The 26,511-nt window shown below is 37.2% G+C and overlaps 1 protein-coding gene across 1 annotated transcript in view; it reads right to left on the bottom strand.

The window, feature by feature from the left end:
* The window catches only part of KCNN2 (potassium calcium-activated channel subfamily N member 2), a 141,052-nt gene that overhangs the window by 90,902 nt on the left and 23,639 nt on the right, over positions 1–26,511 (bottom strand). The window contains exon 3 of the mRNA XM_045566025.1: positions 12,288–12,706. Within this exon, the coding sequence (XP_045421981.1) occupies positions 12,288–12,706 (419 nt within the window). The remainder of the gene's footprint in view (positions 1–12,287; positions 12,707–26,511) is intronic.

The following is a 26,511-nucleotide window of genomic DNA, read 5'->3' as shown; positions in this document are numbered from 1 at the left end:
TCATGACTGTGAACTGTCATGAAATCCAGCAAGGTCACACAAAGGGGAGGGAGGAGCTCGGCTTTTCACGTCTACCTACATCCCTAAAACAAGGTCAGACACATCACAGATGTTTGCTCTTGGTCATGCAGAAAGCTGTGGATCAATCACAACAAATTATTGCCTCAACTAGGGGAGAAAGCAAAAAGAATCTTAAATATCTCCATTGGAGGCATGTCAGGAACACTTCACCCTAAGTGTAAAAATGACAGATATTCTTTGGGCTTCATTTTTCATAGCTACTACAAATCACCAAAGCAATGCAAGAACTGGAAAGATTTTTTTTTTAAAGTAGGGTTGAAAACCAATCTCCTTTGCTCTTCCTTCTCTTTGTTGTTACTAGAAAACAGTGGTTAGTAGGAAAGAAAGACTTCAGGGCAGGAAAAGGGCAGGAAAAAGGAGAAGCATATGAAGCAGTGAACTTAGCAAGGGAGTTAAGCCTCTTCAAAGAATGTAGTGTGCTGGGTATGTTTAACTGGCTTTTCTCTTGTATGGCTTTCAGAGGCAAGGCAAGACTGATTTAGAAAAAAGCCAAGTCTACATAGCTTTAACATGCTCAAAAAAAACACAATGATAATGAAAAGAAAAAAACAGAAGATATACCAAGAGCTAACGATAACATGAAAAGTTATTTACCATCATTAGTCATTAGACTACGCATTACAACCACAATAAGATATCACTTTACACTCGCTAGAATGGCTATAAAATTATATAAATATACATTAAGATTACATATATGTATGTATATACATATGAAGATATAAATGTGTATGTATAGATATATATGTAAACACATATACATGACAATGCCATATATCCATATGCAGATATACATGTATATGGATACGAAGCAGTATACATATATGTATACATTAAATATGTATGAATGACTAACAATGTTGTCAAGGATATGATGAAACTGGAACCCTCATACATTGTTGATTGCTAGCAGGAATTTAAAATGATACATCCTTAGATGTCTACCTAAGAGAAAAAAAAATGTTCACCTGGAGACTTGTGTGCAAAAGTTTATACCAACAACTATTCGTAGTAGCCTAAAACAGGAAACCATTTAAATATGTAACAACTGGTGAATGGATGAACAAAATGTGGCACATCCTTACAACAGAATAGTATTTACCAACAAAAAGGAAAAGAACAACTATGATACAAACCATCACATAGACAAACATCAAAACTTTAAGTAAAAAAGCCAGATGCAAAAGACTGTATATTATCTGATTCCATTTATATGAAGATCTCAGAAAAGCAAATCTATGGAGACAGATAGCATGTTAGTAGTTACCTGGGAATGGAGGAGGGAGCAGGGATTTGATGCAAATGGGTACAGGGATCTTTTTGGGGGTGCTGGAACTATTCTAAAACTGGATTGTGGTGATGGTTGCACAACTCTAAACATTATTGACTTGCACATTTCAAATAGGTGTATTTTATGGTACGTAAATTATACCTTAATGAAGTTGTTTAAAAAATGACAAGAATCCTTTTTTCTTTTAATATCTTAGCCAAAAATTATGGTACAACTCTGCATAAAGTTGTTATTTTTGTTCCAGTATGTGTTCACCAAACATTTATTGAATAATGACCATGAACTCAAAATGGCTTTGACTTTACCACCATGCTATCTTTAAATATCTGATGACTGGGACCTTTCTAGTATCCCTTATAATTTGGCAGTGGCAGACTATTTATTAATCTATGGAATTTTAAATCAGTGACAAAACAGGGCTGGAAATGCTCAGGTGAGAGAGTTCAAGAACTGACATTCCTCACCATAGGGCCTCAGAGACCACCCACAGGCCAGAAAACAGTGGAGGGGCAGTTCATACAGTCCTTCCTAAGGGAGTCAAGCCAAGGGGATCTCTTGACAAAGGTAGGTGATTTATTATCTAACAACAGCTCTGGAATACAATACTAAAATCCATCTTTTTCCCCATTTAATTCTAATAACAGTAAGCAAGATGAAAGTTATAAAAGTTCAACATTATAACAGAAGCAAGATTTGTCCAAATTCAGTGAATGTTCAAAATCTGTACATTTTATTACATGTAAAAGTACTTTTTGGTCTTGAATTTGTTTTGTTATTTAAATATAATTTTGCATTAATAAAACATTAAAAAATAAAGAGTATACAATTCAGAAAGAAATAGAATGCAGAAAATCCTGGAGGAAGGAAGAAACGCTTGACTTTTCTCCTATCAAATCTCATTTATGTCTAAGCAATGTATTAATTTCAAACTTTATGTTCTTTCTTTTTATCTGGCACAATGGTTCTGAAGCTGACTTGCATGAGAACACTGTCCAAGATTGCAGACACACACCCTGTCTAATATGCTACATGAATGATTCAAGGGATTTTCCAAAGTCAGAAGACACTTGGACCCACATTTCATAAAATGTGTGTATCAGGATGGATGTCAGGATGGGGAAGACTGTAATGAATTGACTATGAGGTCACTGAGCTTCAATTCCTGAGCTGTTCAGCTTTTATTTTTTTCTACTTGAATTTAATCATTGCTCGTATTTTCAACTGGCATTCCTTTGACCAGGGTCTCAAAGCCCTTTGCCAACAAATATTATTCCTCATTGTTTTCTCAGGAGGTAGGCTAACAAACAAAGCATGTCTATATACAAATGAAGAGAAAATTTGACAGAGTATTGGCTTTTCTTTCCATAAGACTTTAATGACCAACTTATCTGGCAAACATTATGAGTGTAGATGCTCTCTTTGCAAATCACAGATGCAGGATGAATGCTTTCAAACTGCCGACTTTTATAACTTGAAGGGCCCATTTTAAAGTTGTGACTCATTTATGAGCCTGAAAAATGCTGTATCTGTGTGTATGAATCAGACCCTGGAAGCATAAGTTTACAAAGTATTACATTACCATCAACCACAAATTACAAATCCATTGATGAAATGCTTAGAGTTTACTTAGCCACAGCTGAAACTTGAAGTGCTAAGAAATAATCTAATTACTCAGTATACTGTAATAAATCAAGGTGCAGGAGACTATGTTTCCCTAGCACTGCAATGTATATTTTATGACTACTTTTACAACTATTGAAGAAACTTGATCACAGGTAACATGGTTCAAATTTAAGTAAACCATCAGGAAATAGGCATCTCTAATGGTCAGAGCTTGAAAAGGAGTAGGCTTCTGGGTGAGTCTCCTGAAAATATACAATAAAATCATGGCTATCAGACCAGAAAAAGGAACTAATACTCCAAAATGTACCTCCCCATTTCACATTCTTCCTATTATATAAATAATAAAAAAAAAATAGAATAGGTGAAAATTTCAGATGTCATTTATCCTTTTCTCCTTGAAAATCTGGCTTATTTTATATAAAAAGACAAAGACAAACTAAAATTTTTTTGAAATGAGAGACTTGAAAATTAGAACCCAGATCACGTAAGCACTCTAAAACAGAGTTGATCACATATTGAAGTGAGTTCAGTTTCATTTAAAAGGATGCTCTATAGAGAGGAAGTAATAAACATGTACGATCTTCGAGTCATAGACTAACATCTAGTCACAAGAAGGCATCCACTGCAACACTGAATTAATTTAGTAGATATGAACAACTACCATCCCATTTTTGGTTTTATTGGTTCTCAGGAACAAGGGTATTCATTTTAACTTGTATGTGCAAACTGGAGATGATATTCAGGGCCCATATTCCATAGAAAGTAAAACCCCAAATCATATATCCTCTACGAATTGGTGAGAGGATGGAAATCTGTCTAATTACAAAACAGGAATATTCTCACCCCACAGGAGCTGTGCCTTAGCAACTCATTCATAATACTATGTCAGAAGACCTAACCAATCTTTGTGCTAAAATCAGCTTTTTTACATAAAATTTACGTTATATGTAGTTTCATTATGGGGCATGATTTGACTGTAATATTCCACAATATACCACGTGTGATGGTTAATTTTAGGCATCAACTTGACCGTATTAAGGAACATCTAGAGAACTGGTAAAACATTATTTCTGGTTGTGTCATGCGGGTATTTCCAGAGGAAACTGGCATGTGACTCAGTGGACTGAGTAGAGAAAATCTACCTTCAATATGGGCAGGCACCATCCAATCTCCTGGGAGGCCAAGACAGAACAAAAAACAGGCAAGGGACAATTTCCTCTCTCTAGGAGCTGGGACCTCTGCCTCTCCTGCCCTTGGACATCAGAATTTCAGGCTCTCTGGCCTTTGGACTCCAGAACTTAAACCAGCAGCCCCCAGGTTCACAGGTTATCAGCCTTGGACTAAGAGTTACAGTATCATCTTCCCTGGTTCTGAGGCTTTTGGACTTGGACTAAGCCATACTACCAGCATCCCAGGGTCTCCAGCTTGCAGATGGCATATTGTGGGACTTCTCAGCCTTCAAGACCATATGAGCCAATTTCCCTAATAGATCCCCTCTCATATATCTCTGTCTGTACTCTATTGGTTCTGTCTCTTTGGAGAAACCTGATTAATATACTATATGATAATAAAGTATTTCAGAAATCACATTCCAGGCAATTAAAAACAAAAACAAAAAAGGACGATATAATAGACTATTAGTAACAGAGATTAAAAAAAAATAGAAGTCTAACAGAATTACTCTAGTGGAAGAAACGAAACATACCTCTAAGACACTGAATAGTAGAATCTAAACACAACAGAAATTGAGGTCTCTATCCCTCCAGTTGTCTTTGATAATTTGAGAAATAAGTACCAAATTTACTTTTATCTATTAGTTTTTAATAATGGAGAGAATTTATTCCTAAATCCATCTAAAATGCAATTGAGATGACTAGAAGCTATTCAAAAGTTATACTGTTTGCTTGTCTAATTTTTTTCCTCAAAAAGAGCAAAAACCATTCTTTTTTGTCTTTAAATTTTTTTTTAATTTCAAAATATAACGGAGGTATAAATGTTTGTGGTTACATGGATCACTTTTGTAATACTTGAGTCAGGGCTATAAGTGCACCCATCACGCAGATAGTGTTCATTGTACATAATAGGTAGTTTTTCACCCACTCTCTCCTTCCCTCTCCTCCCAATTGATTTCCACTAAGTTTTACTTCACTCTGTGCACATGTGTGCTCATCAGTTAGTTCCAATTTAATCACGAGTACATGCAGTGTTTGTTTTCCATTATTTAGATACTTTGCTTAGGATAACGGTCTCCAGTTCCATCCAAATTGTTGCAAAAGGCCTTAATTCATACTTTTTTATGGCTAAGTAGTATTCCATGGTATATATACACCATATTTTGTTAATCCACTCATGAATTGATGGGCACTTGGGTTGATTCCACATCTTCGCAATTGTGAATTGTGCTATAGTAAACATTTGAGCACAGGTGTCTTTTTGATAAAATGACTTCTTTTCTTTTGGGTAAATACCCAGTAGTGGGATTGCTGGATTGAATGGTGGGTCTACTTTTAGTTCTGGAGTAGTATGGAGGAATCTCCATACTGTTTTCCATAGAGATTGTACTAATTTGCAGTCCTACCATCAGTGTATAAGCATTCTTTTCTCTCCGCATCCACACCAGCATCTATTGTTTTTGGACTTTTTAATAAAAGCCATTCTAACTGGGGTAAGGTGATATCTCATTGCAGTTTTAATACCTAGGAATATACTTAAGCAAGGAGGTGAAAGATCTCTACAAAGAGAACTACAAAATACTGAGGAAAGAAATAGCACATAACAAAAACAAATGGAAAAACATTTCATGCTCAGGGATTAGTAGAATCAAGATTGTTAAAAGGCCTATACTACCCAAGGTGATTTACAGATTCAATGCAATCCCCATCAAAATACCAACGTCATATTTCACAGATCTAGAAAAATAATTCTACGCTTTATTTGGAGCCAGAAAAGAGCCCAAATACCCAAAGCAATCTTAAGCAAAAAGAACAAATCTGGAGGCATCACATTATCAGACTTCAAACTGTACTCTAAGGCCATAGTAACGAAAACAGCATGGTACTGGCACAAAAATAGAGATGTAGACCAATAACAGAACAGAGAACCCCAGATATAAAACCATCCACATACAGCCAACTGATCTTTGACAAAGCAGACAAGAATATACACTGGGGAAAAGAATCTCTATTCAATAAATGGTGCTGGGAAAATTAGATAGCCATATGCAGAAGAATGAAACAGGACCCATATGTCTCACCACTCACAAAAATTAATTCAAGATGGATAAGAGAGTTAGATCTAAGTTTTGAAATCATAAGAATTTCTAGAAGAAAATGTAGGAAAAACTCTTCTAGATATCAGCCTAGGCAAAGAATTTATGACTAAGAACACAATGGCAATTACAGCAACAGCAAAAATAAATAAATGGGACTTGATCAAATTAAAAAGCTTCTGCACAGTTAAGGAAATAATCAACAGAATAGACAACCTACGGAATGGGAGAAAATATTCACAAGCTACACATCCAATAAAGGGCTAATCACCAGAATCTACAAAGAACTCAAGCAAATCAGCAAGGAATAAATCAAACAACCCCATTAACAAGTGGGCAAAAGCCATGAACAGAAGCTTTTCAAAATAAGATAGAGAAATAGCCAATAAGCATATGAAAGAGCAAAAAACATTCTTAAGTCGTTTTCAGATCATTTTTCCTCTTAACTAATACATACTAGCTAGTGCATATTTAAATGCCCTTAAAGATAAAATGATGAGATAAATAAGAACAGCATTATTTGGCCACTGTCTTAACTAAATGAATCTTTTCCCATTAGAGTAACATTACCTGGAATCTCCAGTTTATTATAGTTTATCACAACGTTTGCTCTTCTGCTCTGTAACACTGCCACCAAAATTCCTAGCTCAGCTTTTCCCTCCTTCTTCCTTCCCATCCCCAACTCAGGCCCATTTCCCCACATTACAAAACTTGTGACAAAAAAGGAAAAGATTCTATTGAACACAGAAACATTTTTCTAAATTCCCAAACTGTGCAGGAAGCTGTGATTCCCTTTCTATGTCTGAAACTTAAGTCTTGACATATGCCAAGTGAGTTGCCTAGAAGGCATGGCCAAATATATACCCTTTTCCCCTCTTGGGTATTCCTAATGCACATTCACATATCAAATGCTCTGAGAACTCTCATAATGAAAAATAAACAAATAGCACAATATCCAGCGCTACCCCTTGCAAAATACCTACTAAACTTTCTCAGAAACAGTGTACAGTGAAACTCACTTCAGAGTGAACAGCTGCCTAGGCTATCTTTGAAAAACTACAAAAGCTTCAAAAGGTGCAAGTCAAGATCAGATAATTCCAAATTTTCAGGACCCCAAGCTCTGAGGTTCAGGTTTCTTCTAAAACATAAAAGTTCCTGAAATTTCTACTAAGACATTAAATGCCTTGGCCTGGGACCCCATGAACATAAGATCACTTAACACCAGACCATACTTCTCAGGCTGTTTCAGAAGAGTGTATTCTTCCCAGGCCTCATGTCCACCTGACACAAGGCCAAACTGTAACCAGAGAGAGAGTGGATTACTGTGGTCTGGTCTGGGGCGGCCTCCTACTAACAAACATAGGCCAAGAAATAATGGTAGATTCTTGCTACTCTGATTCTCCTCCCTCTCTAATTCTCTCTCTCTCACACACATCCACAGCAAATTTTTATTACCTAGAGGTAAATAAATCAGAGGTGCATGATATGCCAGAGAATATAATACCAAAAGGAATAGATGCCTTCTACAACAGAATGCCCTCCGCATTAGTAGAGAACAATTTCTAGAAACCTCTAGAAATCCAAAGCGTGGTGGAAGGACAGAAATAGGTTTGCAATTTAAACTTTTCCAGAAAGCTGTCTACTTCTCTCTTTCTCAAGCTCTCTCCTTTTAACAAAGTCTAAGTTCCCTCTTAGATGTCTTCTATTTAACTAAAAAGAGAATTTTTATCAAATGTGAATCTCCCCCCTTTAATATGGAGAGAGTGCTTGAATGAACCAAAGATGAAACTGATGGGGTTCATTCAAATCCAAATCCTAAACCAAATAAATAGGAAAGTTGTGTGCAGTATTAAGTATTGCAAACTTCACAAAAGAAAAAAAACAAAGGTCAGAAAACAAACATGCAAGGAAGTGTAAGATGCTGGTGACATCATGTTCAAAATTGCAACTCTGTGGAAAAATAAAATTTTTTTCACATCTTTGTATTTTACAAGTCACAATCTGGAGATTTTGTACAGCAAAATGGGAAGTTTAATGAAAAACAAAATGTGGAAAATCTTCTATTATCACAATGCTGGTTAATGATTTTTTTTCTTTTACACATTTGTCTAATTATAAAATGCTACCTTTGGAAGAGGAATGCTTATTAAGCCATTTAGTTTGCAAATGAAGAAACCAAAGCAAAAAGAAGTGAGATGATTGGCCAGAGGTCACTCAGCCCCTAAATTACACAACTGGGACCATCCTGGTGTCCCAATCCAGAGTTTGGCTTCCGTCCCTTCCCCACCTTGCCATAGATTTGGGTTCCCTTTATGTAACTGCTAGCTACAGACTCTCATTCTTGCTATGAAATGGACAATTTTCACATTTTATTGCTTCTTTATATAAAAACAGGAATGACTGTCATCTAACAATCCAGGCATGTTAAAAAACACAGACTTTGGGCTGCTAAGAAAATTTGGCACAGCTTGCCTTTGGCTTTCTGTATTTACTGACAATGGGTTAAAACAGCTAAGATGAATGGTTTCTGAAAAGAAAATATATAGCATGCGCACAGTTTTGAGGCTATTTTTATTGGCCCTTGGGAAGCAGATGTACTAGAGACCACCCATAGAGATGTATATATTGTTAAATCATGCTTTTATCATCATCGTTACACTGTTATGCACAATTTTTAGTGCAGGCTAATCTTTATAAACTAGATAAACTAGGTCAACTAGAGCTTTCCCTACTTATTCTTCAAGGTTTATAGATACATCTGCTCCAGAAAATATCATAAGCCTCTAAATACCATGATTGCTAGGAAACAAAGCATTACCACAAGGAGTCTACCTTTCTTTAAAAAGAAAACGTTAATCCTTCAAATGCTATATTTATGTAGAGAAGTTCTAAAAAAGGTTCAGATACATGCTATTCAAAACTAGTCACTACAGAATTTCTGGTAAAAGCAGGTGGACTCAACAAGCATGCTGGCCTCAGCTCCTTCTCTTAATGCCCTAAAAATGGCCATAAATAATTTTAAAACAAGCAAACAACAAAGAAAAAGCATACAGCCATAAGGACAACAGGAATGCGTGACAAGACAGTAGTAAAAGAAGCTAGAAAGCCAATAGACGGGTGGTCACTGACTTACCTGACCCCAGAAAGCAGAACTCTACAGCAGCAATGGTGAAATACCAAGAGGCAACCACAGGTGCACTAAGCACCAACTGCCCCCCTCCCCATGACTCAGGCATTGTCAGCATCAGTGTCTCTGCAGGTGGGGACAATGCTAGAGCTCTCAATGCAAACTGTTCCTTGCAACCCGGCAGAAGTCTAGAAATTTATTGTCTGGAGAGGGTAAAACACAGTCTGGGGACTGACTGCAGGCATCAAGCACTGGAGAAAGCAGGCTACTGTACTGGAACCAGCAAAATAGACAAATGCTCACACAGGAACCGTTGAAAACTCTTCTTTGACTTTTCAATTTCCAGAACACTGTCACCCAGGCTTATGCCTTCATGGCAGCACAGTAGAAATGACTTCCCATGGGCTGGTCTGATTGTCAGGGAAGACTGAAAACGCACAAAGGTACTGAAATTGGTGTTCTTTGCCCTTCACCCAAATCACCCTTGAGGGAAGCCTGCAGTTGACAAGTTCCAGATACGTACAGAAAGCTTCCAATCTGCTTGTTAGTGCCCCACTCTGAAGGATGAGCAGGCCGCTGAGGATACCTAAACATTTAAGGAAAGCTTCTAAAATAGAAGCAAAAACAAAAAGAAAAATACATCTTTGGGGAAACAAAAATATACAAAAAGAAAAAAATTGCAAAAAGTTATTAAAATCTACAGGGAAATTAAATAGTACATTTATAAAAAAAAGCATGATGCAATTTTATAAAATGAGCACTCAGTGATCAAAAATTAGATATTGGAAATTAATATATAGCATAGATAAAGTCCGAACAGAAAGTCTGAATGATAAAATTGAGGTCTTCCATATAGAGAGCAAAAATAGAAATGGAAAAACAATAGAGAAATAAAAATAATAAAATTAGAGAATAAAGGAGGGCCATTATACACACAGAAATAAAAATCATTAAATAATTCAAAAAAATTTCCAGGAACTGAAGGACATGAATTCCAAGCTTGAACAGGCCCACTACATTCCCAGTACCATAGATTAAAATAGATTTACACCGAGACACGTCCTTGTGTAATTTTAGAATACCAATCCTAAAAGCTTCCAGAAAAAGAAAAAGGATAAAAAACGAGAATGGCATCAGGCTGCTGGACCCTGGATGACAGAAGAAAATGAAGCCTTCAACATTTTGAAGAAAAGTGATTCCCAATCCAGAGTTTTATATCCAGCCAGATTTCCAATTAAGCATGAGAGAAGACTACACACGCCCGTATCTGCAGGGTCTCAAAAAAATCTCTTTCTCATACACTACTTTTTCTTTGAAACTACTGCATGACAGATTCTACCAAAATAAAGGAATAAACAAAGAAAGAGGAGAAAAAGGGTTCAAGAAAGGCTTCCCAACATAGAAAAAAAGGCAAAGAAAATCTCCAACATGAAGGAGAAGCAGGTGAGAATGTTCGAAGAGTCATCTCTTCAAGGTAAAATTGATAGATTGCTTAATATATTTGAATAGAGTAGAAGGATATTTATATAATGTGGGAGAATTTAGAGATGATTTAGTGGTAAGTATATAGGAATCTGAGCAAATAAAAAATGAAGCAATTATTACTTCCAGAGAAAATAAAAAAGAGCAAAAGTGATTATAATATACTATATTGGTCAACTACAAATGCAGTTTACATAGTCATAACAAGGTAAACACGCACTATAGACCACTGGGGTTTATATAACCCTGGGAGGATGGGGAGATAGAAATTGCTTTGGAAAGGGGGTGGAATTGTGAAAGGGCTGTGTTTGTGTAAGGAGGAGAAAATAGAAATCCTAATTTCCATAATAGGAAGTCAATAGATAGCTCTAAAACAAAAAAATCTACATGTAGCAATATAAGCAATTTTATTTAGAAATACAAAAAGCAATTACTGAAGATATGATTAAAAGAATTTAAAGTGATTTCTTTTGGAAAGCAGGAAAAGGATGAGAGGCTGTGGGCTCACTATTTTTTTTTTTTTTTTGGTGTGGCAACTCTCATACAGATTTTTTCTTCTTTAAACTATCTGAGTGTATAACTTTGACTTTCAAAAACTAAATTTTTAAAAACCCGATTATTACAAAGACCAACATCTGAACTTTCAACAGTCCTAAAAACTTCTAAATCATTCCTATCTTTCTACTCCTAATTTCAACTTGAATTTTCCTAACCAATGTCATGTGAGGGTACTCTCCTCTCCATTATAATATAGCTTTGTTAAATGGCCAAGTCATTAATGCCATGACAGACTAAGAGCACTGAGCATCAAGAGCTCCTGAAACCTAAGCATGTGTCTAGCTGTAGACCACCAGCGGTCTTCAGACAATAAATACACACTCTTTTCATTAACTGCTGAAAGTTTGATAAAAACTAATACGCCTACCCATAAGCTCCTTATCAGGTAATCAAGTGAACACTATTATAAATAGGCACTAAAATCCACAAACCACTTTAAGAGATTCGCTAAAGTTCAATATCTTGCACCTACAGCTTTTCACTGGATTTCTGCTCAACAACAAACAATGCTTATAACCAATCAGGCACAGAAATGATTCAGTATTACCATTAAACTAACATTTCCAGTAGAAGTCTCCGGTACAATTTCTAGGTCTCCAAATTTTGACACACATTATAAAGGCAGTCTTCTATTAAAAAATGATCAAATTAGAAAGGAAAATATACACAATCGCAGAGGCATTCACTCCATGCAAAAATCTTCAGAAACACTTTGTCACAATCATTTAAAAGAAGCCTGTCAGAGAATCCAAAATTTTCAAGAGCGAGACACTATGTGTCCCAACTCTAAAATGTTTTCTTTCTTTTTGAAGACACTATACAGCAAATTATGTTCTCAGGAAAAGAAACAAACTTACCTTTCACAAGCTCGGACAGTCCATGCGGCAATTATCCATAATGAGATACTAAAAACCAAGAGTACAGTTCCTGGGCATATAGTCATTAAAGTCTTCATAACAAAACGTGTATTGAAGTTTATCTTATTAAGTGCTCCAATGCTTCTAGAGGAGGCATCAGTGAAAAGTTTGCTATGTAAAAGCATGACTCTGGCAATCAGATAGAGTCTTAAGAACATTGGTATAGATAAAATTATATCCACATCAGCGGTGGTTGTGGATGGGGCATAGGAGAAGGCAAGCCGGGCTGTCCATGTGAACGTATAATTCCCGGGTATGGGATGAATAGCACACACCAGTATTTCCAAGCAGATGAAGAAAATACGCTCATAAGTCATGGCTATTCTCCAGTCATCTGCTCCATTGTCCACCATGAACAACTGAAAAAATAAAGTAGAAAATCAGCTTCAGTATGGCATGAATGGTCCACAAGTGTTAATGCAGATTTTAAAAATACATAACAGATGACTTTTAGCAATCAAGGCAAGCTACAGGTTAGAATTTTTAAGTGCTAGCCAGGTACACTATTTTTGGAAAAGGGTATTTGTACAAAATGAGAACTTCACCTTGTAAAAATGAGAATTAAAAACTTGCACCTCAGGAGCTAAAATTATTTTGAAGTCCACGTTCCTGGACAATCATGTAAGTAACATCATTTTGAAATGGGGGCTTGGACCTATGAGTAATGAAACCCCCCTCAGATGAAGTCAAATGGACTTGCCTTATAAGAATTTGTTCTCTTTGAGTCTGGATTTAAATCCTTACACAATTCTAACTATATTCTCCGTGAAATCTATTTAGGGTACTTCTGCAATCAGTTATACCCTATAATGCAACAACACATGAGCGTTCTTACAGGAAATCTTATTCTTGGTTTCAAAGAAAATCACAAGAAACCACAGACAAATGTGGCAGCAACATTTCTTCCAGCTTCCCCATGACTACTCTATTTTCTGTGCCTTTTTTTCTCTTCTCCCATGGCCTACCCTTGTATTATTAATTTGTTTTCAATCTTTCTTTAGCAAAGTTTCCTTTTTCCTATTTCTGTCAATCTTCATACCACAATAAAAAAAAAAACAAATTAAAAAAAAAGAGAGAAAGAAAAGCAAAAAAATAAATAGAGTAAACGGGACAGCAAAGAATGTCTTCCTCTCTTCTCCGGCTTTCTGTAAACAGGTCCACCAGGCTCTGGCAGTCCACAGACAATCAGAGGCATCTGGAAAAGTGTGGTGACTTTTCTGTCTGCCACAAGGATTTGTGGGGGCTCCTGGCATTTAGGGTCAGGAAGCTAGGGGTGCAAACCATGATGCAATGCTGAGAGTCCCACACACTAGAAAGACCTTTGTTTTGAGAAGCTATATAAATTCCAAAGATGCTGTCATTGCTGTCTTTGGAAATTACTATCAGGGCCTATTACAAGTAACATAAAAAAAAAAAAGTACTGTTCTTTAAATCCACATTTCCATTCCTACCAAAAATGGTATTATCCAGCTTGATTGTCTATTTTCTTCATCAAACTTGGCTCTGAATGACTTAGCAGTTTTCAAAAATCAAATCCACCTCCAAAAGGACTAAGAATCACCAAGCCTCTGAATAGTCAAGAGCTGTGTGGCAGATTCTAAGCACAATTCCAAGAGAGGCATTCCCCATGCCACTCTGGGCAACAGCAGCAAAAATGCAGGATCAGTACCTTCCCAGGTAACTGGTAAAGCACTGTCAACTTGCATGTATCATTCTAATACACTGCTTATGACAGCCTCCTGCCTCCCAGGACTGGCACCCCCTCTCATCCCTCCCAATGCACTTGTTCCTCTAATCTCACCCTACTCTCTATGTTCAGGCCCCTTTGCACTGCCCTCTGCTCACTTCCCTAACTGGGCTGGTTGTATTGTGTCACATCGCTTCAACCATAATCTCACTGCCATTCTCAGCAGCCTCACCCTTTATCTTCTGGTGGGCCTGCACAGGTAACGCCCAATCTGGAACCTGATGTTCAGGCTGCTGCAGGTGGACTGGGTCACCCCTTCCCATCCCCATGCCTTCCAGCTTAGCTGGACCCTCAATGTCACCCTGTGACTGTTCCCTCATCCCCCATAACATCTTTCTCCTCAAGGGCCACCTCTGTTGCCCTCTCTCTTAGCACACAATTTCCCCCCAGTATCAGACGAAACAGCCTCTATCTTAAACTGCAGCCACAAACTTACCTATATCTGCACCCTTTCACCCTTTCCGCCTATTTCCCTTCTCTTTTGCTTCATGAGTCTAAAGCAATGTCACACCAACATCCAGTTCTCTTGCACTGATAGCCTAGTTCCTGCGCCTCTTTCCCCTCAGCAGAGCATACAAAGTCAAATCTCTACCATTTACTAAAAACAAAACAACAAAAACAAAGAGAACCAAGGCTGGCTCTGTCTGCCCTAGGTTGTGTTTGTTTTATCAATTCTCCTTTAGCCCCAAATATCCCCCAGGTGGATCTTGTCCCTATCAGCCAACCAACACTACTCTTGCTGAGGTCACTGAAGACACCTTAATTATGAAACCCAATCCGCCCATCTTAATTTTTATCTTACTTGACCTGTCATTCCTTCTTTCTTAAATAAGATCTCTTTCCTTGGCTTCTGTGACATGTTGTTTTTTTCATCTGTTGCCACTCTGAAGAATCCCAGTCTCGTTCTCCCCATTCAATGTGTCCCTGCTCTACTGGGGTCCATCTCTGACTCCTCTCACTCTCTGTACCTTCCTGGGTGATCTCATCCACATTCTTCCTATTGGAGACCATCCTCCATTCTGTAATGAGTTCTTTAAAATGTAAATTATATAATCCATTACTGTTAAGATTAAAATTATTCAAAGGACCCTCACTGCCTGATGGGTAAAGTCTCATCTACATCTGTAGCATACAAGGCATTCTGCAATCTGGTTTTGCCCGTCTTTCCAACCTCAATGCCTAATTAGTCTCTTTACATTTCTCTGTGGCTGCAAATCCCAGAACACACTATCCCAATCATGCTTCTGAGTCTTTGTACATTCTGTCCCATGGCCTGGAAAGTCTCCATCTAGCAAATCTGTATTCCTTCAAGACCAAATTTCACATCATCTCCTTTAGGATATAGTCCATGTCCCAACCAAATCTGAAAACTCCCTCCTTTTGTCTATCAAGATTCCTGTATGTGCCTCTTATTGATCCTGCCACAAAGGACAAAAAAGATTTCTTTATGAGACTGTCACCCCTACTTGTTGTGAGGCTCCTTAAGGGTAGGAGCCATGTCTCCCTAGCAGAAGATAATAAATACTAGATAAATGAACTGCCTCGATATTTCTCATTTAATAATGACTACCGTAATTCCTGGGTAGGCCCTAATGTCAATTAAATGTGCTCATGGAAGATGAGAATACTAAAGCAAATGTAAGTGAAATCTATGACATTTTTCAAATTTATAGAGAACATATCCTACTCAATAATAAGTCATTGCAGCAGCATAATTTTGTAATTCCATAGGAAGTCCATATAACTGCCATCTTTGGTAACTTGCCGAGAAAAATTTTCTATTACATAGTTGCTTTTTACTATGAGGGGGGCTTAATACCTGAAATGGTTTTATTTTTGGTCTTATTTATTATAGTATATATTTCAATGCTCAAGTTGAGGAAGAAATATTTCCTGCTACTCTCGACATAATTCCTACCCACAATGTTGCTTATTTGTTTATTCATTTATTTAATAAATATCCAATGCACTGAATTCTCACTATGTGTCAGGCATTGTGCTACCTACTAGCTATATGACAGCATTTACAGCAGACAGAGAGTCTGTCTACTGCAACAATCTTTTGCTAGGAAAAAAAGACAAAGTCAAGAAAGCAAACTTAAGGCAATTTGATAAAGTAGTTATGTTATTGGACATTGCTATGAAGGGAACAAACAAGAGATAAAGCAGATAACAATAAATTAGAGATGACAGATGTGGTCATCAGAGAAGATCTCTGGAGAAGTACCATTTAATGCAAGACTTGGACTAAGAGAAAAGCCAGTCATGCCGACCACCAGAGAAGAAGATTCTAGGCAGAGCAAACAGCATGTGTACAGGACGTGGGCTTTGGAATATTGTAGCATGCTTAGGAAATAAAGGAACACCAGAGTGGCTAAAACATAATGATCAAGGGGCAGAGTGAAAGGAGACAAGTTTGAAGAGACAAACTGGCTCCAGATGTTCAGGCTCTCGGTGGCCATAGTATCAAGACAGGATTTCATTCCAAGTGCAGGGGGAACCCAATGAAGGAGATTAGGCAAAGGAATGACGTGATCCAATTTACAGCTTCAAGGGCTTATCTGTACTGCTCTGGGGAAACTGGGGTGGACAGAGGCAAGTGTGGAAGGAAGGATACAAGTTAGGAAGCTCTACTGCGTTTGACTGGTTGTAGTTTTCCCATGACTTGGACTGAGGGGGTTGTCATGGAAATGGAGACAGTGGGTGCACTGAACATAAAATTTGAAGATTTTGCTAGAACTTGCTGACAGGCTGAATGTGGGAGCAGTAAAAAGAAAGAGAAGACTCATAGATGGCTGAGTTTCTGCCCTGAAAAACACAGTGGATGGTGATGACAGTTCTTGAGTACATGGGCGCAGTGGGGGAAGGGGAAGTGAGAAAGAAAAGGTTCCCTTTTGGCCACTGACATCTGAGTAGAGATGCCAAGTAGGAAGAAAGATGTACAAGTCACTCAGAGGAGAAGTCTGGACTATTGAAATAAATTTGAGAGGCATCACTATTTAGGTAGTTATATGGGATCAAAGGAAAAATTAGAGAAGTGAAGAGAACCAGACAGTACTCAAGGCCAAGTCCTCAGGAACCCCAAATGGGGAGGCTGGTTGGAAGGTCAAGCCATAAGAAGATCTAAAAAGCAGCAGGCTGTGAAGCAGGAAGGAAAGAAAGTGTTGTCCCAGGAGTTAAGGGTGAGGGCTGTCAATTATAAACTGTAAAATAGTATTTACCAGGTTTAGAGACATGCTAATGAGCTCAATATTCTATGGAAAATGCAAACATTCTAAACGTCACAGTCATTCAACAACTCATCCAATGTCAAGTATTAAAACTCAACTATAGAAATATTCCCACTACATTCCATATAATTACTATAATATATAGGATCTGTTTTAAGCTCACTTGTAGAGGAGTTAAAGTAACCTGGAGGAATAATGTTAAAACATCTCTAACTTCATTTTTTATTCTGATGCTGTTAAGAGAAGATAGATGTTAGGGCAAAAAGACAACAGTTTAATCTACTTTATTTCTATAGCTGTGGTTAAGTGGTCTTGGCCAGAGGTCCATAGTAACTTGCAGGGATAACACAGCATATGCCCTCAGAATATATCCCACCACAAGCTTGAACTTTCCAGTGCAACTGTTTATATTTGCTCAGAAAACCAAAACATATTAATACTTCATGCTCATTATTTAAGATTAATTGGCAATGAGAGTCCTCAGCGGAGAAGAGGGTCTGGAGTTTAGTGGGAGGAGCCTGCTGCAACGTCAGGTCACCTGCTGGCTCTGGAAGGACCTCAGGTGCAGAAGCCCTAACCACCCTCTGTATGTGCTTTTCCTCCTCAATGCGGCTGCAAGCTCTTGCAGTCTGGGACACTGTCTTATACATCCTGGGTTTCCTTCCTAGAAAATAATCCAGAGCACTGCTCAGTGCAAATCTGAGGCTTAAAAAAATACACACTGAGTAAAATAAGTTTAGTCATGTATTTGTTACAAAAGTAAATATAAGTAGGAGAGCCAGGAAAATTCTGAAAAGGAACAGTAACAAGGGAGAAGCAGAAGCAATAGTTTTTAAAACAAATTAATAATTAAAAGGGTGTGAAACTGGCATATAATATAACTGAGAGTTCAATGGATCAGAACAGGAAGACCAAAATAGACTCAATACACTGGGAAATTCATAATATTACAAAGGTAGACACTTCCACCAGTGGGGGAACGTATAGTTCACTGAAAAATGATTTAGAGACAACTACGTCTGAAGAAAAGTTAAGTTGAATCCATGTTTCGCACCCAATAAACCAAGAAAAATTCTAAGTGTATGAAAGATATAGATGTGAAAATAAAACTACTAATGTAATAAAAGAAATCATGTAAGAATTATAATGTAACCTCAGAGAAAGGAGGGCCTTTTTAAAGTCTAATGTAAACCTTGGAGCCTTAAAAGAAAACACTGATACATTTGACTTCATTAAACTTTTGTTTTCTACACCTGGCCAAAACCACAATAAAGAGAGTACAAACACCCAACCATGGGAAAATGTTCACAACTCTTATCACAAATGACCGATATTCCTAATATATAAAAGTCCATACCTATTTTTAAGAAAGAGGCAAGCAGTGCAATAGAAAAATGAACAAAGGAGACAAGCACCAGGTCATGGAAAATAAAATAAAAATGGCTCCTAAACCTATAAAAAAAAGATTCCCAATCTCAATCATAAGAGGAAAATGAGATACCATTTTTGACCTGTCAGATTGAAAAGGATCTGAAAGTTTTATAAGTGCTATACTAGTGAATGTGTGAGGAACTAATGCTTGCGTACATTGCAGGTGAAAGTGTGAATTGGTGACGAACCCTAAGGAGAGCAATTTACCAGGTTATAAATGTACATCCTCCTTGACTATGCAATTCCATTTCCTTAGAATGAAATTTGTCATCTCGATATATTCACATGTGTGAAAAACAGTGAATGTAAATGATTATTTGTTGCAGCACTGCCTGCACATTAGCAAAAAACTACAAATAATCTAAATCATCTAATAGGGAAATGGGTTAAGCAAATTACAGATGTCCACAAAATGGAATAGTATGCCACTGAAAAAAGATGAGGAAACTTGTTATATGTTACTAAAGAGAGCAGCCTTTTAAGTACTGAGTGGCAAAATATAGGCTATTATTTGTGCAGTTTTGTTAAAGAAGAGAATGAGCATTTGTATGTGCAAAAAACACCTCTGAAAGAATACTCCAGAAATTAACAAAAAGCTTAAGGGAGGTGAACTGAGCGGCTGGAAACCACAAAAGGAAGGGAGACTTTTAATTATATAACCTTGAATATTTTTATTACGGAACCATGTGAATAAATAAATTCAAATTAATTAGTAATAAAAACTAGGGAATATTATTGTTAAAAAAAGAAGGAAGAATGAAAATGAATGAGGTCATTAGACATCCAAATACATCCTAACAAATAACTCTATGTGGGCAAAACTGCAAAACTAGAAAGTAATGACTGACATTCTAAATGACAGTGTACAGAAGTAAGCACATGAATCCAATTTATATCCAAAATATTCTGCTTACTAAGACAAAACTTTGAGCCATTACATTACATAACTGTTGTCAACATCAGGAACAAAAATAAACAAGAGTTCTTGGTTAACCTTTAAACCAAATATTCACTAAAACCAAGGTTTTTTGTTTTGTTTTTTTTTTCACTCACTTACTGAATGCTTCTATTTGTAAAGTTCTATGGGTACAAAAATTAAAAAGTCTCTCAGTGTTTGATGAAGAACAACAGTATAAATGAAGGTTTTATATTTAACTGTGTGCCTTTGGAAAGTGCTATAACAGAGGAGTGAAGAAGATGCTGAGGGAATACAGAGATGTCGCCAGAGGAAGCTGTAATACATTATAGAACACAGTGCCTATCCCACTGGAACCTTCATATAACCCATGACCATGAACTTCCCCAAGTTCACTTTTAGGACATTTTGGTATAATGGCCCCAAACAAAAATGCACAGAAATGTGTTCATTCAAAAAGAGCTCCCTTCCTTAGAAACTAGCATTTGGATGAAACAGAGTGGGAAAAAAAAAAAAAAAAACACTACAGAGGCAAGCCAAATACTGAGGTTTTTCTTTATTAAGGCATTGCCAGGACTCAATCAACAAGAAAGTTAGACCACAATTGCCAGTCACAAGCTAGGTCAAAAGACAAACAGATAGGGACAGAAGGCTTTTCAATTTGTCTCGTTGAGATTTCCTTCATGACGTTTAGCTGAAAACCACATGAGGAAAAGAACAGAAGAGCTATGTTCAGGATTCACCAGCCCTGAGAAAAACTCCGAGGCAACGAGCAAAGCTGATGTCTGTCGTACCTTCCCCACCCGTCCTGCAGCCTCTCCTCTCTTTTGGAGCCTCATGCTGATTCCAGCAGCCCTGTGCACGCATGCTGCCCTGAAATTTCTCTGCATCCAAGGAGGAAGAATTTGAAAACTAATGCAGTAAAGTACTAATTACTTCCTTGCCAACTCTGCTCTGGGAGAAATGTATGGAGAAAATAAAACTTGTTAGAATGCAGGAAACCAAGGCTCAGATCCTAGATAGGAAGTTAACTTGTTATATGACTTTGGGAAGTCATTCAAACTTTATTAACCTTATTTCCATCATCTCTAAAATGACGATAGTGTCCTTTGCTATCTTGGAAAGTAGTGGTAATAATGAAATGGACACACATCACATGCTGTAGGCAACATCATCAGGTGGCTACCCCAGGACCATTCCCATTCTTCTCTTTTGCCAGAGAGACTCCTTTGCAACTATGTGTAGCCAAGTGATACAGTCCTGAACTGAAGTCATAAGCAAAGTGTCACTGAAGAGCTCAGTAGAATGTTTTTGCTTTTTTTGGGTTAAAAAAGACAGACATGGCTGATATGGCCCTTTTCCTTCCCTTCCTTCACCCTGGATCTGCAGCAGCCATCTTGTGACCACGCAAGAAGGCCGAAAGAATCACAGTAATTCCAGCCCTGGTATCTTAAGCCACTGAGCCCGCAGCCACCTACCCCATTTGTTTAAGCCACTGTCAGTTGGATCTTCTGTTATTTAAGCAGCTGAACATATGACTACATTTAATATAGATTAAAGTGCTATGTAAAGATCTATAAAAGAAAAAAATACTAACTTAAACCCTTTATGGAGAGAACAGCCAACAATTTAAAAGGAATGCATCTCAAATATTGGAATTTAAAGCACAATAATCATTGAGCGGCACAGTTATTTCTGGGTGAGTGGCTTTTGTTCATGACTTTTAAATATCAACCAACTGCTCTAAATATCTGGTAGTGTGACTCATAGGAAACACACACACATTTTGGAGCCAGAGAAGCCTGGATTTAATTTCTGGCTTGACCACTTACTAGCTGAATGGTTTGGAGCAATACACTTAATCATTCTAAACTTCAGTTTTCTCATCTACTAAAAAATAAAAACAATATCAACATTATATGATTCTTATGAAGGAACACCCACTAGGCTAACCTCTGGAAAAGTTTCCCCATGAATAAATAACAGTATTCCACGGACCTATGGCAAGTACATGAATAAAATGAAAACTTGTGGTAGAAAATAGGAAAATTAGATGTGGAAGAGGAGGAAGGGAATTTGGTAAGAAATGACAGATTAGAGCAAAGTCAATATAAGTAGGAACTCCAGAAACTACAGCTGTACCTATTTTTGAAAGAAGAATTCTTGTCATTTGCTAAAACGATGAGTTTCTGAAATTCTCCTCTTTTGATTTAGACAAGAACTTTATCTACTGATCAAAAACCCTAGAATTATCCACTAGGATCCAGTGATAGGTAAAGTTATAATAAATCCATGTTCTGCTCTTAAGACCTAATTAGAATCTTAACCCCTTTCACATGCCTTCTCCCAACTGAGCCCACACCTCCTGTGGTCCCAATAAGCCATTTTATATACGTTGATGCATTATCTGGCAATTATTCTCACGTTGTTCTGGAATTTATGCAAGTTGTCTCTAAAAGTTACTTTTGAACTTCTCCAGAAAGTTAGAATCATCATTTTTCCCCTTTTGGTTCTCTCAACAGAAATGATGTCACAGAAAACACTAGGGTGCATGACTTAGTTGTCTGTACTCTAGAATCTAGAGTCAAGTGGATCTAGGTTTGATTCTGACATAACCCAACTGATTAGCTCTGCAACTTCAGAAAAATAACCTATACTTTCTGAGCCTCAGTTTCATCATTTGTTAAGGAGGTCTAGTGATAGGACTGAAAGACAGTATTCAACAGATGTGACTTTCATAATATTTCACTTCAATATTGTGTCAGTAACTGGTCTCCAATAAATGTCTTAACTACCTAAAGGTAGGATAAGGAGGGATGGACACAGAGACCAACATCAATGACTGGAGCTTCTAGAAAGGATGAAAATCAAGTTCAGAGGAAATGAGAAACTCACAGTTCTTCCATGGTCAGTTTCTTACTAATTCATTGGCATGTTTATTTTAATTATCTATAAGTTTTGGTAAGCATCCTCAAATTTTTGGAAGTAGGTGGGGAATAAGTCATAACTAAAATAAGCCTGGTGATCCCTAAAGCCATGAAATACTTAAATATGAGCTAACTTATTCGATTTCAAAAAGTTAATCTGAAATGACAAAAACTCTACATTTTCATGTGAAACATTATAGTAATATTGCTATATAGCTCAAATGTATTACCATCACCTTAGTTATTTTTAAGTGCTTAAAAAGCTAGCTAAAAGCCAGTTCACATTTATTATCTCATTTGCCCTTATAAGAGTCCAATTAAAGCACAGGCAATTGAAATAATTTGGTCATGGTCACAATGTGAGTTACTGAAAAACCTGAAGCTAAAGTTCAGGTCTTCCAGCACTCACATCAGTTGATGGGGGCATCAGGCTGTACTGAAAATTTGGAAGCAAATGAAATATTTATAAAGCAAATAATGGTTACCCCTTAATTTACATCATGATTTCTACAATGTGACATCTTTACTCCCCGATGATTGCAGATGACCTTCTGCTTCTCTGGCAGAAGGAAATATTTAAATTAACTTGCACACTGTATTCAATGTCCTGTGGTAACAGAAATAGACTACGCCCTAGTTTAGACTTTCTCCAAGTTAGATATTCTTCATTCTGAAAACTTTTTTTTTTTAACTTCAGTTGTATGGAACCTCACATTCCACGCAGTATTTGAGATAAAACTTGAAAGCTGTTTTAAAGTGTGTTTAACTCATCACGTGCTAATGGAGACAGGCACTGTTCCAGTCCATTATGTGTCTTAATTCATATAAAACACACAATGACTCAAGTAGGTGTATAATACAATTATCTCTATCTTGAAGATGAGGAAACTGAGGCTCAGAGGTTAAGGCACTACCGGGGTTACACAGTACTGAAATATGGTTCTGAAGACAAGCAATCTGGCTTCAGAACCTGTGTCTATACCAAGTATACTACCACTCATGACCTACTTAGCCGGTATAAAACATTTTTAGGAAGAACACAGAGACAATGCCAATGCCAACATCAAATGAACCCATATAGTCTTGACCAGTTTGGTTATCTAGGGCCCTAGCTTTCAGCAAAGGAGAAACAAAAATATACAATGGGGAAGGAAACAGCTGATTGAAGGAAGGGAGCTATTGCATTTAGTTAATGACTTGCAGCAGCAAGTACTGACGGAGAAAAGACATGTCCACACATACACACTAAAAAGGAGATACAAGTTCTCAAAAAAACCCAACAGTCTTAGCTAATGAAAGACCAAACAAACTTACATACCTCATACCTCAACCACCAAAGGATCACAACACAATTTATCAAAACACAATGCATAGTCTCATGTTCCAAGTAACAGTGCTGACCTCAGCAAAAACTCTGTGAGATTTCACTGATCTTCTTTTTTAATGTAGAGGTGTGCAGAATCATTAATCCTATGTCTAAATTTCAGAAATACCTCTATCCAGATTGTTAAAATAAAAATCAATGTGGAATAGTGACTGTAAGCTTTAAAGTACTAAAACGAAATAATGGTCACCCTAGAAGTCTGTATATAAGCAAACTATCTTTGCGGGGAAGGGGTGTGAATGACATTTTCAGACTACACAAAGATGGAGAACAGAAGTGACAGCTAAAGAGTGTGCTGTCGCAATAAGGCCTGGTGTGGTGGCTCATCCCCGGAACCCTAGCACTTTGGGAGGCCAAGGCAGGAGGATTGCTTGAGGCCAGGAGTTTGAGGTTGCAGTGAGCTATGATGATGCCACTGCACTCTAGTCCCTGGGACAGAGGGAGACCCTGTCTCAAAAAAAAAAAAAAAGAAAGAAAGAAAGAAAGAAAAGAAAAAAAAGAAGGAAACAGAAACTAGAAGGTAGGAACTGGAAGCTGGATGAACAAAGAAACAAGTTAACATGCTAGTATGTCTAAACAAAAATTGACTGTAAATAGTTATAATTTTCAACATAATCATAATGACTAATTTGAAAGAGGTTGAAAACACAAGGTGTAAATAAAATTCTAAACATCAATAATAGAGATGAACAGAGGAAGGGAGAACAGAATGAAGCCTCCAAGTGTGGTTATATTATACAGAAGAAGGATAGAAATTCTGATCAACTTTAAACATTGTTAAATATACACATTTGCTAACAATTTGAGAGTTACCACTAAAAGAGGGGATATGAATTGCATAACATCTAAACCACTAGAGAAAGAAATGAATTTTAAAAAATCTTCACATCACCCAAAATAAGGAAAGAAAGGAGAAAGATAGAAGTAGTGAAAACATTACAAACTCAAAATAATGACAGAAATAGGTACAAAAATAACAGTTGCCATAAAAAATGTAAATGAACTAAACTATACATGCAAAATATAATGTTGAGTGGGGAAAAACAGCAAGTTGTAAAATAATAGGTACAGCATAGCATCTACGTGAAACTGTATCACTTATGAACACAACAATCCTGTTTAGTGAACATATAAAAGCACGGACTGGAAGGATGCACACAGATTTCTGAATGGCGGTTGCCTCTGCAGATGGAGGGAGGGTAACGAGACTTGGAAGAAAATGAAAGATATTTCAACTTTAAAAGTAATGTTCTTTTTCTCCTATGATAGATTAAATCTGGATGGTGGGGAGAAAGAAACAAAAAAACCTCTACTGCTAATGGGCCAAAAGCTAGAGAGCCTCTGAGAATAAACATCTCCGAAATGTCAGGGAGTCTAGTCTCAGTCTCCCTCATAGCTACAAGCTGCAGGGCCTTTCTTCTTTTCTGTCTCCTGTACAACAAAAAGGCTCTGTTAGAGCTGAAATCAATGAAGAGACCGTGAAAGAAGAAAGTCACCAGAATGATTCTTCAAGCTCAACTGCTCAGAGTCTTGGCAACTGGGAACACATGCCAGAAACATGTGATGCCAGAGCCCAAAGTCTAAGAACAAACCACAAGGAATATTTTTTTTAGCTGTTTTTTATATATTTTTTCCAAGCTAAGCTCTCAAAGTTAGAATAGAGCATTACGAAACATATTAAACCCAGTTTGATGACAGTCAAGGTTAAGCAAAAATGCACTAAACTGTAGTTTAGCATTTAATTCCAAAAACCTTCTTTTAAAAATATTCTACTTTACTATTTAATGGCTGCCTTATGTTGTTATATTAACAGTCACTTCCCTGATTTTAAAACAACATAACAGAATAAAGTGGTAAGTCTGCCAAAATTGGCCATGTCCAAATCATGGAGACTAGCTCTGAATACCCACATGGTAAGACCAGTTGGTCAGGGCTAGTTTTGGTGATTTTTAATAATGATTCTCAATTTGTATTCTTTGTATTTAAAATCAGACAAACATTCCTTCTCAGTGCTGTGCCTTGATCAAAGAAGAAATAACTAAGTGGCCACAATGAAGTCTGCTTTTCTCTAGAACACGCATTAGGCTCCATTTTTTTCCACCCTAAATGCTATGGGGAATGACACAGATGCAGGAAGTATTCCATGATTGCTAACCGGCTCAACAAAAACGTGCTGCGTCCTAAAGGTAGAGTGTCCAAAAGGAAGGAAGGCAGAGAGTTAAAATCTACATACTTAATGCAGGTTCTCTATCGAAAAGAAGAACCTTGTTGATAAGTAGTACACGGAGACTAGAACTTGCCCACTGGCAAAAGAATTCCAAGAGGCAGACAGAACGTATCTGCTGGCATTTTAGTTAACTACTCCTTTAACTTACATACGGCGTCACTTGTCCCTCCTTCTGTGCCAAAGGTGCTCGTGTTAGAAACACATAGAGTAAGAATAAGGGAAATAAATCCTGGCAGCGATTTCAAATTTCTGTATTTGTTTTGAACATATTAAATTCAAAACTAAGGCTGCTTCCAAAAAAG

This window comes from Lemur catta, chromosome 12 (genome assembly GCF_020740605.2).
Source record: "Lemur catta isolate mLemCat1 chromosome 12, mLemCat1.pri, whole genome shotgun sequence".
Taxonomy (NCBI): domain Eukaryota; kingdom Metazoa; phylum Chordata; class Mammalia; order Primates; family Lemuridae; genus Lemur; species Lemur catta.
The sequence above is the reverse complement of the archived record's forward strand: the minus strand, read 5'-3'. Positions and strand labels throughout refer to the sequence as shown.